Source organism: Macaca mulatta, chromosome 2 (genome assembly GCF_049350105.2).
Source record: "Macaca mulatta isolate MMU2019108-1 chromosome 2, T2T-MMU8v2.0, whole genome shotgun sequence".
NCBI classification, from domain to species: domain Eukaryota; kingdom Metazoa; phylum Chordata; class Mammalia; order Primates; family Cercopithecidae; genus Macaca; species Macaca mulatta.
This window is the reverse complement of record NC_133407.1, coordinates 151,906,392-151,921,398: the sequence shown is the minus strand read 5'-3', so window position 1 is coordinate 151,921,398 and position 15,007 is coordinate 151,906,392. Positions and strand designations below refer to the sequence as shown.

Here is a 15,007-nt window from a genome sequence, read left to right as displayed (position 1 = left end):
GCTGACCCAGCCTCCACAGGCCCGGCCCTGCTCTGCACCTACCCTGTCTGGTACCCCAACATCAGTGCAGGGGTTCCCATGTTGGGACACCCAGGGCCTTGCGAGGGCCTCAGGGGTGCAGTGCTTCTCTCTAAATCGTACTTCTTTTAATGTTTATTGGTTGAGGAAAGTGACTAGCACATGGAATGCACAATTTGCAATACTGATAGAAAAGTTATGCTTTAGTGAAAATTATTTTAAATTGATATAAATATATTAGGCCAATACGAACACAGGAAGGGTGAGAAGTAGGGGCAGAAGGGCGCTTGGCACAAGGTATGCCAGGCTTGGAGGAACCCCCTGGGACAGCTGGGAGAGGGAGGCACCAGCCCTGCTGACCCCAGACCTCCGGATCCAGCTCCCCATGAATGTCCCTCCTGTGAACTCTGCAGCTGCCCAGCCTGGCTCTAAAACAACTGCAACAACAAAGCGAACACCGGCAGAGCACGCAGCTGGACCTGGTCTGACTGCTCCACCTGTGTGCACTCACACAGCTTTCACCCACAGGTGGACGTAGATGCCCTGTTAATCCCGGCGTCTAGATGAGGGGCTGCAGTGGGGTCCCCTTCCAAAATCCCACAGCTGGTGGCAGAGGAGACTCCTGGCCTTCACCCCCAGGCTACACTGCCTGCTGACAGGTGCAGGGTTTGAGGGGAGAAAGGAGGGGTATGGCAGCCCTTGGGTGCAGGAGGGAGCCCACGTCCTGTGCTCTGTCTCTGCACACAGGGACCCAGCATCTCTGGTTTAGTGTCTGTGGCTGCTCCATCCTGTCCTGCCATTGACCACCACTTTTTAATGATGCCTTCTCTCTCTCATGTTACACCCCCCTGCATCCTTCAGGGGCCTCTCACAGGCTCCTAAGTAGAGGCTCAGAAGCACAGGGGCTGCTGTAGGTGCCCTCTGCTCATGTGTTCACCGGTTCACTCCCCAGGGGAGCAGGACCCTTGAATCCTGTAGCAGCCGAAGCATCTCAAGCAGCATCTGTCTCCCACGCCCCCTTCCTCCAGCCAGCGTGGCCTAGTGCAGTGTGAGCTCCTGCAGAAAGTGTCTGCAGGGCCACAGCTCCCTCACTCATCCCCAGCCACAGCAGGTTCCATTGGCCACAGCCGTTCTTGGCACACTCAGCAGCAAACCTGGCAAGGCGGCAAGTGGGGATCAATGCCAGCCCTCGTGACTTTCAGATCTCCATCAGCCAGGACTCCAAAATAGCATCAAGAAGCAGTGGATATGCTCCATTTCAGGAGCATATCAGGGACTGCTGCTCAGCTGTTACAGGGCCAGGGTCTGATCTTCTCCCCCAAGACAGGGGACAGGGTACCTCAGTGATACCTGGTTTGCTGCAGAGGGAGGTGTTTGCCAGGCTTCCAGAAGCCCACACACATTTGCAGAGATAATTGCTTCCGGCTGCTTCCCCCCTCCACCAGCCTCCTGCACGTGAGGGGTAGGGCTGGGCAGAGATGTTAGGAGGGCCCTGCACAAGCCTGCCAGTGAGGTCCCCCCAGCACCAGAGCCCGAGCCCATGTCTATGATTAGAAAAGCCTGTGATTTGGAAACTCAGCATGGAAGAGTCTGTGGTTTAGAGATTCCATGATTCCGCCTTCCAGACATAATGCCGAGTGGGGAAAGAGTTGCAGAAAAAGATATGCAATGTGATCCTACTTATGTAAAGTTTAAAAACGTGCACAAGTGTTTATATGGTTTGTGGATACCTCTCTATGCAGGAGATTCACTACAGAGTGAATTCACCATGGGGATGGGAAGAGGGCAGGACTGGCGAGGGGATTTAACAGAGGCGGTGACCCTGGGCTTCCATCATATTCGTCATGTTCTGTTTCTTGTAGTGGGTCGGGGTATATCAGAGTTCATGGTATTCATCTTTATGCCTTTTGGCATATTTTAAATCTTTTATTTAAAAAATTCATAATATGGTGGGTTCGTTGGTGCATGCCTGTAGTCCCAAGCTAAGGCAGGAAGATCACTGAGCCCAGGAGTTTGAGGCTGTAGTGTGCTATGGTTGCTCCCATGAAAGCCACTGCACTGCAGCCTGGGCAGCATAGTGAGACCTCATCTTTAAAAAAAAGAAAAGAAAGAAATTCATAAAACGATGCCATTTTTAGGGCCTATGTAATACTTCATATTTTCTATAGGCATATATATGTAGATAAGTGCATAGAAAAAGTTCTGGAAGGATCCACTCCAAACAGATGACAGTGGTCACCTCTGCAGAGACTGGAAAGGGGAATAAGATTTAGTGGAGTGGGAGGTAAAGGGGGCTTTATTTTGTTTAAGGAGAATAAATTTTCTTATCATTTGTGCACTTAGGATTTTATTTATTTAAAATGTGAAGCTTCAGCTAAAAGAAAATAAAGTCTTCAGACTTGAAGGCTGTGTGGCCTGAGATTTAAAGAGTCAGAGTGTTGACAACTTTGCAGTTCCATAGTTGGAACAGAGCAGCGGGGGTGGGGGGTTCACTTCTACCCAGTGCTGGATGAAGACCCTGAATCCCTAGGATTTGGGGTTCCCTGCCTTGAAGAGCTCTGTGACTGTCATATCTGTGGACTGCATGCTCCAACCTTCTCCATCCTCTCTCTTCCCAAATGCTGTTGTGCTCCTCCCACCTTGGGGACAGATGGCCGCAGGTTGCAGGAGTGAGCCAATCTGCAGGAATGTTCCTGCCAACCTGCAGGGTAGAACTTTCCAGTTGAGGGAGGGGAGATGGATGTGAGATGTTTCTGGACCTACCCCTTGGCAGCTGCTCTCGCCTTCTGATGCAGGTGGCTTCCCGCAGTCCACAATGATGAGGCAAGGGCAGGGGTGAACTTGGGCACTTACAGAAACTCCAGGGGATGAAAACACTGTCTGAATGCTAGGTTCCCACTGTGCCCTAGTCCCCAGCCTGCAGAGGTGGGTGAGTGGGTGGGTGATTCTGTGATACAACCGGGGACACAGGGCAGCAACCCCAAGGCTGGCTGCCCCCGCTTCCCACTCCAGACCTCTGGTTACAGCTGAGAAAGTGAGGAAAGGGGACAATTCCATCCAAAGTCCTGTAGCACCACTCTCTGTGTGATCAGGACCCTCTCATGACCACAGGCTTTGCATCTGGGAGGTGGGGCTGACAAATCTGCCCTGAGATTGGATGGCGAGGGCTTGGGGTCGTGAGGTAGGTGAAGCCCAGCCTGCACAGGTGGGCACGCCCCTTTGCTGAGTCTCTCTGACCTCTCGCTGCCTGAAGGGATGAACCTGTGGGTTCTGGAGTCAGAGATCAGAGTTGGAATCCCAGCTCCACACTTTTTGGAGCCTCCTTTGTGCCTGGTCCAGTGCCGGATACTGAATGTCAGAAATCAAAACAATACAGGTGGGTTGTAGGCACTGTCCAAGTAAATGACGTTTTGTAAAAGCCTAAAATCTTGGCATTTGTATCTCAATGCCAGGGTCCTTGCCATTTGCCCTACTTTGAAATAACAGCATAATGTGGAAGGAAAAGGATTGTACATTTACAAGAGGAAGTGCTGAAGAAGGAACGGATGTGCAGATGCATGTCCTGGGCCTCCCAGGGAGCAAAAGAGGAAGCCCAGGAAAGGGACACTGGGTGCTCCACACTCAAGGCATCCAATTCACCAATCTGAGCCCGTTTCCTCCTCTGGAAGATGGAAGTGAGAAGAGAATCACTACTTGAGCAAGGTGGCTGAGAGGGGCATTGCTCTAGCCCGAGCCAGACTGTGAGTTAGAGTCTGGGCTATGCTACTGCCTTGATGGGAGACCCCCATAGGTGGTGCAACGCATCTAAGCAGGAGTGGTAATTATGTTCACTTCATAGGGCGCTTCTGAGAATTCACTGGAACCATGAAACAATTGGACCTGACACAAAGTGAGCCCTCCTGATGCAGTGGCTGAATTTTGATGTTATTAAAATCTTTTGAAACTCCAGTGAGAAGAGGAGTGGGGCAGGCTCTGCAACATGTTAACCCACAGAAATATGAATTCCTCACATGACTCAGGGAGGGAGGTCCGTGCTACAGGAAGATTGGTCATGCATATGGATTCACCTACAGAGGGCAGATGGGGAAGCATCATGCAGTTCTGATCGATGCCTCACCTCAGCCACCTGAGGCTGCAGCTCCAACTTCTGCTCCCTACCAGGACACTGAGCTGGAAGAATGAGATCCTAGTCCTACCTCTGCCACTCTGCTGTGCAACTTTAGGCAAATCACTTACCCCAAGGTTCATTTCCTGTAAAGGATGGAATGGAACTCAAGGTTGCAGCATCACTCCTAAATTCAGTGAGTGTGAGTCCAGAGAGAATGGAAAGAGGGAGGGAAATGGCCCTGTGGGCTGCCAGCCATGGCCAGCTGATTCCCAGTCTCAACTACTCCCTCTCTCATTTATTCCTCCCAGTGAGGCAGCTTTCAAGCAGTCAAGAGCCAAGACTCTGGAGCCAGACTGCCCTGGCTACACCGCCCGCCAGCTATGTGGCTTGGGCCAGTTGCTGAACCTCTGGCTTTAGTGCGCTCCTCCATGAAGTAGGATGATAATATTAGACCTCATTGGAGTTGTCTTGAGGATTACCGTGTACGGAAGAATATTGTCTACATGCCTCTGAGATAGGTCTGGGATTCCTGGTTTACAGATGAGGAAGCAGAGAGGATCAGATGAAGATCAGATAGGAAGAGAGAAATCTGTGTGGGAAAGGCGGGTGTGGGAGCCGAGGATGGATGTGCGCTTCTCCTCTCCACCTCCCTATCCCACCACTGCACCACGCTGACCTCCTCTGGGCCACTCTAATACTCCAGGCTGCCTTCCACCTCAGAGCCTGGACGCCAGCTCCTCCCCTGCTTCTTGGGTCATCGGAGTCTCAGCCACACGTGCCTCACAGAGGGCCTTCCCGACCACCCTGTCTGATGGCAGAAGGCTCCTTCCCGCCTCCCTCGGGCTCCCTGGCTCCCCTCTTTCTGCTCCCTTTTCATCCTGATTCTTATCACCACGTGCAATCCTGTATCTGCACACTTACTTCCTGTCTCCCCCTTAGACTGTAAACATCATGAGGGCAGATACTTGCCCAGCACATGGAAGGTCCTCCGGAGAGGAAGGGGCACCATAGCTAGACCAGAAATTCTCCCTAGCCCCGTGCAGCCCCCTTTGGGACAGGACTGGCACAAACGAGGACTGCTCTGCCATCCGCCGTACAGCTTAGTGGTGTGGTACGCCCTCCTGAAACCCCGTGTTATAGCTGTAATGATCCCTTTCACAGTAGCATAATCAAGACTCCCAGGAGAGACGCGGCTTGCAAAGGTCTCATCGCCCTTCAGTGGCAGAGCTAGCCTTGGAGACGGCCGGCCTCACTCCAGGGCCAGAGCCCCGAGAGCTGCGTGGCTCGCGTGTCTCAGTTCCGAAGGCAGAGAAGCCGCCTTGGAAAGCAGTGACATCGTAGGCTCCGCGCGGCGCGTGCATTTTAGCAACAGAATTCCAGGTTTCCAGCGCTGGCCAGGAGGGGGCCGGCGCCCCGCGCCGGGCCGGGTGTGTGACTTTGCAGCGAGGGCGCCGCGGAGCGGCCGCGCCTGATGCTGCTGTTGCCATGGCGACCAGCGCCTCGGCGATTGGTCCGGCGCGGCCGCACTACGTTGCTCCTTGGGCGCCGGGGGGAGGCTCCTGCGCGCCCGCCCCTCCTCCGGATGCTGCGAGAGCAAACCGGGGGCAGCGTCCTCTCGACCCTCCCCTCCTCATCCTCGCGCCCCGCACCCCAGATGTACGGGAGGGGAAACACGCCAAGGTGGGCCCAGGTAGCAGCGAGGTGGACTCCCCAGCCCAGCCTGGCGACCATGGTTACTCGACGTCCTCGCTCGCTCCTGGGCACGGTGTGAGCGCGCTCTACGTGCCAGGGCCCTTCACAGTCAGCTGCTTGCGCCGCCCCCCGCTCCCGCCCCAGCCTCCCTGGAGGAGCCCGCCACCCCCGGGAATGTGACTCGCCCCGCGATTTAATTTTATTCCCTTCCACGTCTTGCCTGAGCCTCCTGCTCCTCTTGCAAACACTTTGAGCCTCCCCGCTGGAGAGGGAGCCAGAACAGGGAAGAACGGATTCACACAGGATGGCCTGCAGAAGACGCTATTTGTGAGTATATGTGGCAGGTTTCTGCCTAAAGCCAGAGGCCAGAGGGGCCCGGCTGAGCTGGAGTGAGGGGCTTCGTGGGGGGAGGGGCAGGTGGATGTGCAGGTGACTTGCAGAGGGAGCTGGCCACCCAGCAGGGATGCCAGCGTTCGGCCCCTGCAGCGGAGGTGTTTGTTGGTGATGACGATGAGAAAAAGGCTGTTAGTCAGCAGGTCTTCAGCAGGCTGTGAAATTCCCAACTCTGAGAGCAGGTATCCCCCCTTCCAGATCCACATTCAGGGTGCCCAGACCGGCTCCTACTGTTTTGGCTTTGGTTTAGCCCATAGCCTGTTTGGGGAAAGCCTCTCTGCCCAGCACACCCATGGCCAGCCCTTCAGCCATGCCTGATAGAAGGTCGCAGGCAGGCTGAGGCAGTGGGCAGGATGCTGCGTCCTCCAAGGGCAGGTGAAGGTCCAGCCCACCGTCCCTAGCACGGTGGCATCAGTGTCCAGCTGTATGCCCAGGTGTTCTGTGGGCTGGCAGCAGAGCGGCTGTGTGCTGGGCCTCACGCCAGCAGCAGAGGCTGTGAAAGTCTGCACGGGGCGGTGACATCACGGGCCTGGGTATTTATGGAAACCAAAGCCTGTGCTTCGTTTAGCCAGGCTTCCCAGGGGGCAGTGGGGTTCGAATGCCAGCTTCCTTCACAGCTCTCTGGGCGCTGCACTGTGCTGTTCTAGGAGGAGCAACCTTTGCCCTCCTCTGGGACCCTCAGCTGCGGGGGTTGAGGCCCAGGGTCAGGTCTCCACCTGCCTAAACTATTTGCCCAGGACCCACTCGTTTGGGGCTGTGCAGTGACCTCAGACCTTAGGAGGTTAGAGATTACGGCTGAGTCCTCTTGAGCTGGGCTCAGTCCCAAGGCTAGGAAAAGGAGGCCTGGAACAGTATGTGGGGAGCCTTCTGGGGGCTACCCCAAGGCCTCCCTATTCGATGGAGGCCTCTTACCACGGCAAGGGCCTGTGGAGCCCCTGATAGAGTGGCAGCTCCCCGTCACCTCCACTGAGGGAAAGTAAACACACCTCTGCCTCTGCTGCGTCAGCAGACCCGGGCGGGAGCCTGCGGGGGATGACGGTGGCCTCTGGTTCGCTGTGATGCTCACTTGCTTTTTTAGTGGAGAAGTTCACAGGTTGGTTGCTCGATGCGAGCAGAACACACCAAAGTTCTCACTCCCTGTGGCAAGGCCCTCGCTGTATTTTCGGAAACAAATAGTAAATCCTTTCCCAGCGTGGAACTTCCTCCACAGTGGCTGGGAATAGGTCCTCCTGAGCCAGCTGTCTCCTCCCTGCCACACCTTTGCCTGGGCCCAGGAGCCTGATGCCAGAGAAATTCTAAACTCTCGGGGGCTGTTATACCCTCAGGGAGGGGAGGTGTCATGAGGATGAGATGTGACAATTCGTGTTCGGATTACTTGGCCCAGTGCTTGCTTGCCTCCAGTGCTCAGAAATGTCATCCTCGCAAAGGCCTTGTCTGGGCAGGCACTAAGACCCCCATTTTAGAGATGGGGAAACTGAGGCTCAACACAGTTCTACTGGAACCCTGGAGTATACTAGCCTGGGGTGGGGGTTGTAGCCCAGGAGCTATACTGGAATCACTTGAGGAGCGGTTAAAAAAAAAACGTGTGAGTCGCACCCCTAGACATTCTGGTGTCTAGGTCTGGGGGAGGGCTCAAGCCTCAGGATCTTTTTCATATTCCGGATAATTTTAATGTCCAGGTGTGGTTGATGTTCCCGGGATGCAGCTATTCACTGTGGCTGCGTTGCCCAAGCCCATCCACTTGCGGTTTTGTGGGGACAATGTTCTACATGAATTCTAATACTCTTCCCTAGAGAGTCTGCTTCCATCTGTTGGAGGCCCAGCCACCTGCATTTGAACACATGGCTCTGGTGGGTTTGCTGATTCCTGGACTAAGCTCGTCTAGCCTTCCTGCCTGAGAGAGGGGGCTCAGCGCTCACTGTCTTCCTTTCCTGTGCGTCTTTTCACTCTTCTCCAGTTCTCAGGCTCTCACAGTCTGAGCATTGTGACTTCCAGGCCATCCCTCCTCTGCCACCAAACCTATTGGCACCGAAGTACCAAATAGACTTGGAGGGGGTGGCTCTCTTTGTATGCAGTGATTTTGCAACCAAGAGCAGGCCTTTTCTGAGGTTACCCTGCTGCATTTGAAAGCCTGTATTTGCCCACCATTACTCCCCACCCAGAACCCATGGCAGGCCCACTCCTAGACCCAGGCTTTCCCAGCACCTGCTGCTCAGACCTCATTGTTACCCAGCCTTTCAGCGTGGAAAGGAGATGGGGTGTTGAGTATCTCTAGATGTTTAACTTTCCCAACAGCGGCGTTGTAGCCACTATCAGAGCTGCCCAACTTGATTGCAAAGCGTTCTCGTGCTTAGTTGCATCGCTGAGTCTCACCAACTGCTGCAAAATGTGATACTGTTGATCCCATTTTACAGAAGAGGAAACTGAGGCTCAGAGAGGGGAAGGAACTTGACTGGGGTCACACAGCTGTTTCCTGCTGTACATTTGGCAGCGGTGTCCCTTCCCCAACATGCCACATGTCAAATCGGGGCAGACTTGCTCCAGTGGCCCTGTGCACGGCATGGCCAGGCTCTCCTCAGCCTAGAGGAGTCCTGCCAGTGGGCCCCCCAGCACCCCACTGTCCCCGCTCCGTAGCCTCCATTTTCGCCCCTTCCACTCTCTGGGCCCCTGGTGTGCACCCAAGGGAGCTTTATGGAATCGAGACTCTGTCCCAGTCAGGGTTCAGTCCATCGTGAAGGTGGCACACTGGACGGGATAAAGAATGACAGCAAAAGCAGGGGAAGATTTCTTAACCCAGTGGGGGAACATCAGGAGGCTTCCAAGAATCAGACCCTGAATCAAACTTGCTAACACCCGAGGTCATTGCTGTACTGGCAGCTTCATGAATAGTGTCTGAATGAAGGATGGCCCCCACTTCTGTAACTACAGCGTCCTTTTCATCATCTCTGCAAGGGGCCCCTCTGTCCTCATGGGCATGTCATATCCTGTCACTTGAACACAGGAAGTGAGGCTGTGAGGAGTTTGTGGTGTGTGAGATGTGGGCTGCTTGGTCAGGCCAGTGGAACACTTTCCCACCCATGCCTGCTCATTCATTCATTCACTTCCTGAAACTGTCCCGGCCCCTCTTTTCCTTCTGTTTGGGGGACATGGTGACCAGCCGGCCCCTGCAGGAGGCAGTGGTCTCCCTCCGGTGGGATGCCCTGACCTGCTGCTTGCAGTGGGGCCTTCATAAAGGAAGCCAAGCCCTGGTGGGTCTCCCCCAGACAGAAGAAGGGACACTGGTGGGATTGGGCCTGGAACATTCCACACGCACACCTCCAAGAAACTTGTGCATTGAGCCTTCACCATTATCACCTTGGCTGGGTCAGTTCTGTAGGCACAGTTATCAGCATCTGCTGGACAGTGGGCCTGGGCTGGATGCCAGGGAAGAGCGGCCCCAGCCCACAGAGAGAGATGCCCGTAGGGAACCTGAGGCCCAGTCTTCACTCTCAAGCACATGTGATGACAGTAGCCTTTCTTGCCATGCAGCGATCATTGTTAAAAATGGTCATTATGAATGACCCACACAGCACTGGGCTATTTTCCAAGAATGCTGTAGCATCTTTCCACCCTTTACAGCCCCAGGAGGCAATTGGGCAGGTCCTGGTTATAACTCAGAAAGACTGGGACATGCAGCCAAGGCCACATAGCCAGGCCTGGGCCTTCACTTCCCTGCATTCAGCTAGTGTTCATGGCACACCTGATGTGTGCCCAACTCAGTGCTGGGAACCACTGAGAGGGTGCTGCTTTCAGGGGATACTGCAGGGGAGAAGGACATAGAGAAATGAAGAAGATAAAGAGCCCAATGGGAATGGATTGAGTGAACTGTGTGCCACTCAGGAAGTGGGGAGGGCTTCCTGGAAGAAGTGACCTTTGAACAGAAATCTAAATGATTAGGAAGAGGAGAACTATAAAAGACTATCAAGGGGAAGTGTGGGGGCCCCAGGTGCAGGAGACAGCAGGTGCAGAGGCCCTGATGAGGACATGCTTGGCAGGATTGGGCCACAGAGGGAGGATGGTATTGCTGGAGCAGAGTGGGCCAGGAAGAGAGGTAAAGGGGCTGGGGCTGCTCATGGAGGCCCTGGAATAAAGATACACATTGTCATGCTGGAGGCTAAAGATATGAAGAAGAGACTGGGGGTTAAAGAGGCTGGGGAACTGCACTGGGGCCTCCCAGCCATGAGGGGATGTCATGAGCCTGGGGCCTGAAAATTCAGAGGCCTGGCCACTGCCTCTGCCCCTTTGCAAGGCCAGGGCCCAGGCCTGCTCCCCGTTGTATACCCAAAGCTGGCACGGCCTGGCATGATGTTGGGACCTAGAGACCCTGTCTGGGCTGAATTTTAGAGACTGAGAGGAACAGACTTTTCTGGTAGTTGCTGGACAGGCAGGGCAACAAGGAGCGTCTGCTTAGGCAAGCACCTACCTCTAACTTACTCAACCTGCCACCATCTTCCACCAAAGGATCTATGAAAGACAGATCCGACATCCATGCCCTCCCTGGGCCTCAGAGGAAGCGTAAGGCCTGGACTGGCCCCAGCCCCGGGGCAGGACCCTGCCGGGCCTTGGTCAGCCCATGGTCAGCATCTTTTCCCAAGTGCCCTAAGCACAGGCGCTGGGCCTAAGCCTCCTGCTCTATGCAGCGGGGCTGATACTCCCCTTCCAGGGCTTGCCTGCGGGCCAGAGGGCGGGCCGGGCCCCAAGCTCAGCAAGTGTGGCGCCATCCTTGTCCCTCCCTGGTGGCCCTTTGTTGAAGCCCCCCAAGGTCCCCTGTGCCCCTAAAGGACTTGGCACCCTCTCATCAGGGCCCTGGCCTGCCTCCTTGCGCTGACTCACTCACTTGGTCTTTAAGAATAACAAGAGTGCCTTATCTTGTTGAATCCCACAACTCTGGCAGCGTAGTTGTGTGCCATCCTATTTTCCAGGGAAGTGCCTTGCTCAGGGTCACAGCCAGTGAATCTGCCTGACTCCAGACCCTGCTCCTCCCAAGCCAGGTCTGTGTGCCCTTGTGGGTGGGGCCAGTGGGCACCCGGTGCACAGAGATAGGATGAGGAAGGGAAGGAGGGCAGTCAGGGGGCCCAGGTGTTGGGGGACCTGACGCCTTACCCCGAGCAGGTTCCAGATCTCTTGGCCAGGAGGCTGTGTCCCTCCCCACCCCTTCCCCACTGCATGCACTACCTGAAACGTGTTGGCCACTGCCGCTGTGGCGTGGCTGCCCCCAGCCCACTTGTCCTGGGTGCTGAGGGTACTTGTCCCACAGTGGCTGGGAGCCCAGCACCCAGTACCGGTGGACTAGACCAGTTTTGTCACCACCAGTGGGGTCTTAGGAGGTGTTGCTCCTGGGTACTGGCTAAGCTGCTCCCAGGCTTACCTTAGAGCCTGCTGCTTTCCCCCAAAAGCCTACTGATGACACAGCCCCGTCTGCCCTTCCCGCTCCTTCCAGCCTGTTGGATGGCTCCTGTTCTCTCACTCTTACCCCAGGAGGCTCCCTGCAGGCAGAGCAGATGAAAATACTCTGCCCCTTGGACTCTGAGGCCCTGGCCCACCTGGGGCCTTACAAAGCAGGACAAGGAGGCTCCACTCCAGCTCTGTCCCTGCCGCACTGAGTGATCCTGGCCAGGCTGCTTGCCCTCTCTGGGCCTGTGACCTCATCTGGAAAGTTCCTGGTTATGCTGCGACACACAGGGGACTGGGAGTGGGAGGAGCTGTGTCTGCCAGGCACAGCAGCTCCAGGCATGCTGGCTTATTCACGTGGCCCCATCCTGCCGATCAATCACCCGTTCATTCGCTCAGCCCACCATGGTCACTGGACGTCTAGTCCACGTCCTGACACACACCAGTCCTGACACACACCAGGCCTGTAAACGAACCAGGCCCGCCCTGCCTGCGTGGAGCTGACTTCCCAAAGAAAGGACACAGTAAATAAGACCTTGGTGGCACCTGCCAGAGCAGCTCCTGAATAGAACTGAGAAGAGAACGAGGTGGGGCAGTGGGCTCCCCTTCCCGCACACACCCCTCTCTCCTCAGCCACTCTGGGTCCTGAGGCCCTCTGTCCTGCCCCTCCTGGCCTCTCCCGATCCCACAACATTCCATCTGCTGCCCAGCACTGCCTGGAAGGCTCACCCCACCACACTCTTGCCCATGCTGGCTCCTCTACCGGGAGTGCCCTTCTCTTCACCTCAGACCTTACAGTCCAGCCTGTGCCTCTCTCCTGACTCCCCCAGGCAAATGGGTCCCCTCATGGAGCTCCTGCATGGCGAGTCCTCCCTGCGACAGACACATTGCCGGCCCCTCTGTTGTCACCAGCTGCCTGGAAGTCCCGCGTTTGCTTTCTAGCATCCCTGCAGGGCCTGGCCTGCCAAGGCACAAATCACCATTTTTAAAAACTGTGGTAAGACAGACAGAAAACTTCCTTTTTTAAAGCTGAAAACCATTCCATTGTGGAGATCCACCACATGTTTGCCCTTTTTAATTACACACATTTCAGCTGCAATAAGTGCATTCACAGTGTTTTGCAGCCAACACACCATCCATCTCCAGAACTTCACTTTCCCAAAAAAGGCTCTGTGCTCCGTGAGCGCAGACTCCCGTCTCGCATCCCCAGCCCCTGGCGCCCACCATTCCACTCTCTGTCCCTGTGAATGTGACTGCCCTGGGGACATCATGTGAGTGGAATCAGACAGCAGTTGTCCTTTCCTGACTGGCTCACTTCACTTAGCATCATGTCCTCAAGGTTCATCTGTGCTGCAGCAGTGGGCAGAACTTCCTTCCTTTTTAAAGCTGAACACTGTTCCATTGTGCGAATCGACCACATTTTGTTGGTCCATTCACCCATTGATGGACACTGGGTTGCTTCTGCCTTTTGGCTATTGTGAATAGTGCTGCTGTGAACATGGGTGTGCAGATACCTCTCCAAGTCCCTGGTACCATTTCTGTTGGGTGTGTACTCGGAAGTGGGCTTGCTGGGTCAGGTGGTGATTGGATGTTGACTGTTTTGAGGAGCCGCCGTACTGTATTCCATGGCAGTTGCACTGTTTTACCTTCCCCCCAGCACTGCGCAAGGGTCCTAGTTTCTCCACATCTTTGTCATTACTTGTTACTTTCTGTTTTTCTTTAGTAATAGCCATCCTAATGGTGTGAAGTGGTATCTTGTGTTTTTAAATTTCCCCTTCCTGAATAAAAGTGTGAGTGATCAAGTTTAGCTTACAAAAGGGATGGTTATGTTTTTGTTGTTTTTTAAATGTATTCATATAACTGAGAGATTATTCATTCACATGGTACAAAAAAGGGCTGCACACATTGTCTGTGTGGTTCCCTGCTTCTCGTTTTTCTGCCCAGAGGCCACAGCTGTGTCCAGTTCCTTTGGGTCCCTGGTGAATTTCTGTGCATGTGTATGAGTGCTTCGTCACTGAAGTGCTCCCTCAGCAAGCTGGTGACACAGAGCGGTTTAGTTTTCCCATCACTGTTTTGTGGTTCTGGATTTGAGCCAATGAAATGCTCAACTTGGGGGATGTGTGACCAGCCGGCCGCTGCAGGAGGCGGTGGTCTCCCTCCGTGGGAAGCCCTGGCCTGCTGCTTGCAGTGGGGCCTCCATGAAGGAAGCCAAGCCCTGTGTGTCTCCCCCAGGCAGGAGAAGGGAGGCTGGCGGGATGGGGCCTGAACATTCCAGGATGAACCCCCGCACACACACCTCCCGGAAGCCTATGCGTCGAGCCTTCATCATTGTCACCTTGGCTGTCTCTCCGTCCAGGTCAGTCCTGGGCACAGTTATCAGCATCTCTTTGACAGTGGGCCCCCAGATGCAGGCAGAGCTGCCAGAGGGCGTCTGGGAGCGGGGCCAGCCTAGGCTGTGCAGGGCAAGGCCCCTACACCAAGAATCCGCACAGATATTTATGGGTGTGAAAATCTGTGAGCAACTATCTGAGTCTGGTCCTCACTCCTCTTGACATCCAAACCACAAAATGCATTTTGTATGATTTGAATATGCATTGAGTTTTCCAGGAATGCAACTGCTCTCGCAGTCGAGGGAAGATCAGACTCTGATATATTCGGAGCTCCGCCAAGAGCTGCCACCATTCAGAGCACCACATCACCAAGGACAGCATCTCTCGTGGTGCCAGAGTCCGCAGTGAACTCCAGCATCCATCTGGGTTTGTGGTCGCTGTCACACGACCTGACAGGTGACTATGGGATAGGCCCACCCACCATTAACATGACAAATTACCCTTTATTTTATTCTAAATTATTTTCCTCTTTTTTTTTTTTTTCTGTAATGTTACCATCCAGCCATTCTCTTGGTTCTGTTTTAAATGTGTGTGTAGATGGATCACATGACTCATCAACTTCATTTGAGAAGAGAGACGAGGATAGTGCAAAGCTCTGTTTTTAAGGAGGGGGGTGCTGGACAAGTGATCTTTGTGGTAATGGAGCTATTGTGTATTTTGATTGTGGTGGCACTTGTATTTGCCTGTATGTGTGTGCATGCATGTGTTTAGTTCTATGCAGGCGTATCGTGTGTGTCGGCTCCACAGTACAAGCAAAACAGGAAATCTACCTAAGGTGGGGGGACAGTGCAGTGTCAGTATCCTGGTGGTGATGGATCCAATAGTTTTGTAAGATGTTACCATTGGGGGAAACAGTGTATATAAGATCTCTCTGTATTGTTTTTTTGTTTGTTTGTTTGTTTTAACAACTGCAAATGAATCTACGATTATCTCAAAATAAAAAGTTTAATTTTAAAAAGGTGAGAGTAGGTATTGG

The 15,007-nt window shown here is 54.2% G+C and overlaps 1 protein-coding gene across 23 annotated transcripts in view; it reads left to right on the top strand.

Annotated features, from left to right (window-relative positions):
* IQSEC1 (IQ motif and Sec7 domain ArfGEF 1) overlaps positions 1–15,007 on the top strand; it is a 392,952-nt gene that overhangs the window by 208,963 nt on the left and 168,982 nt on the right. For 8 of the 23 annotated variants that reach the window (XM_077989965.1, XM_077989966.1, XM_077989964.1 and 5 more), the window contains exon 1: positions 5,679–6,145. The exons of 12 other annotated variants lie outside the window; for them this stretch is intronic. In XM_077989965.1, coding sequence (XP_077846091.1) covers positions 6,123–6,145 — 23 coding nt within the window. In that variant the 5' untranslated portion in view covers positions 5,679–6,122. 23 annotated transcript variants of the gene reach the window in all.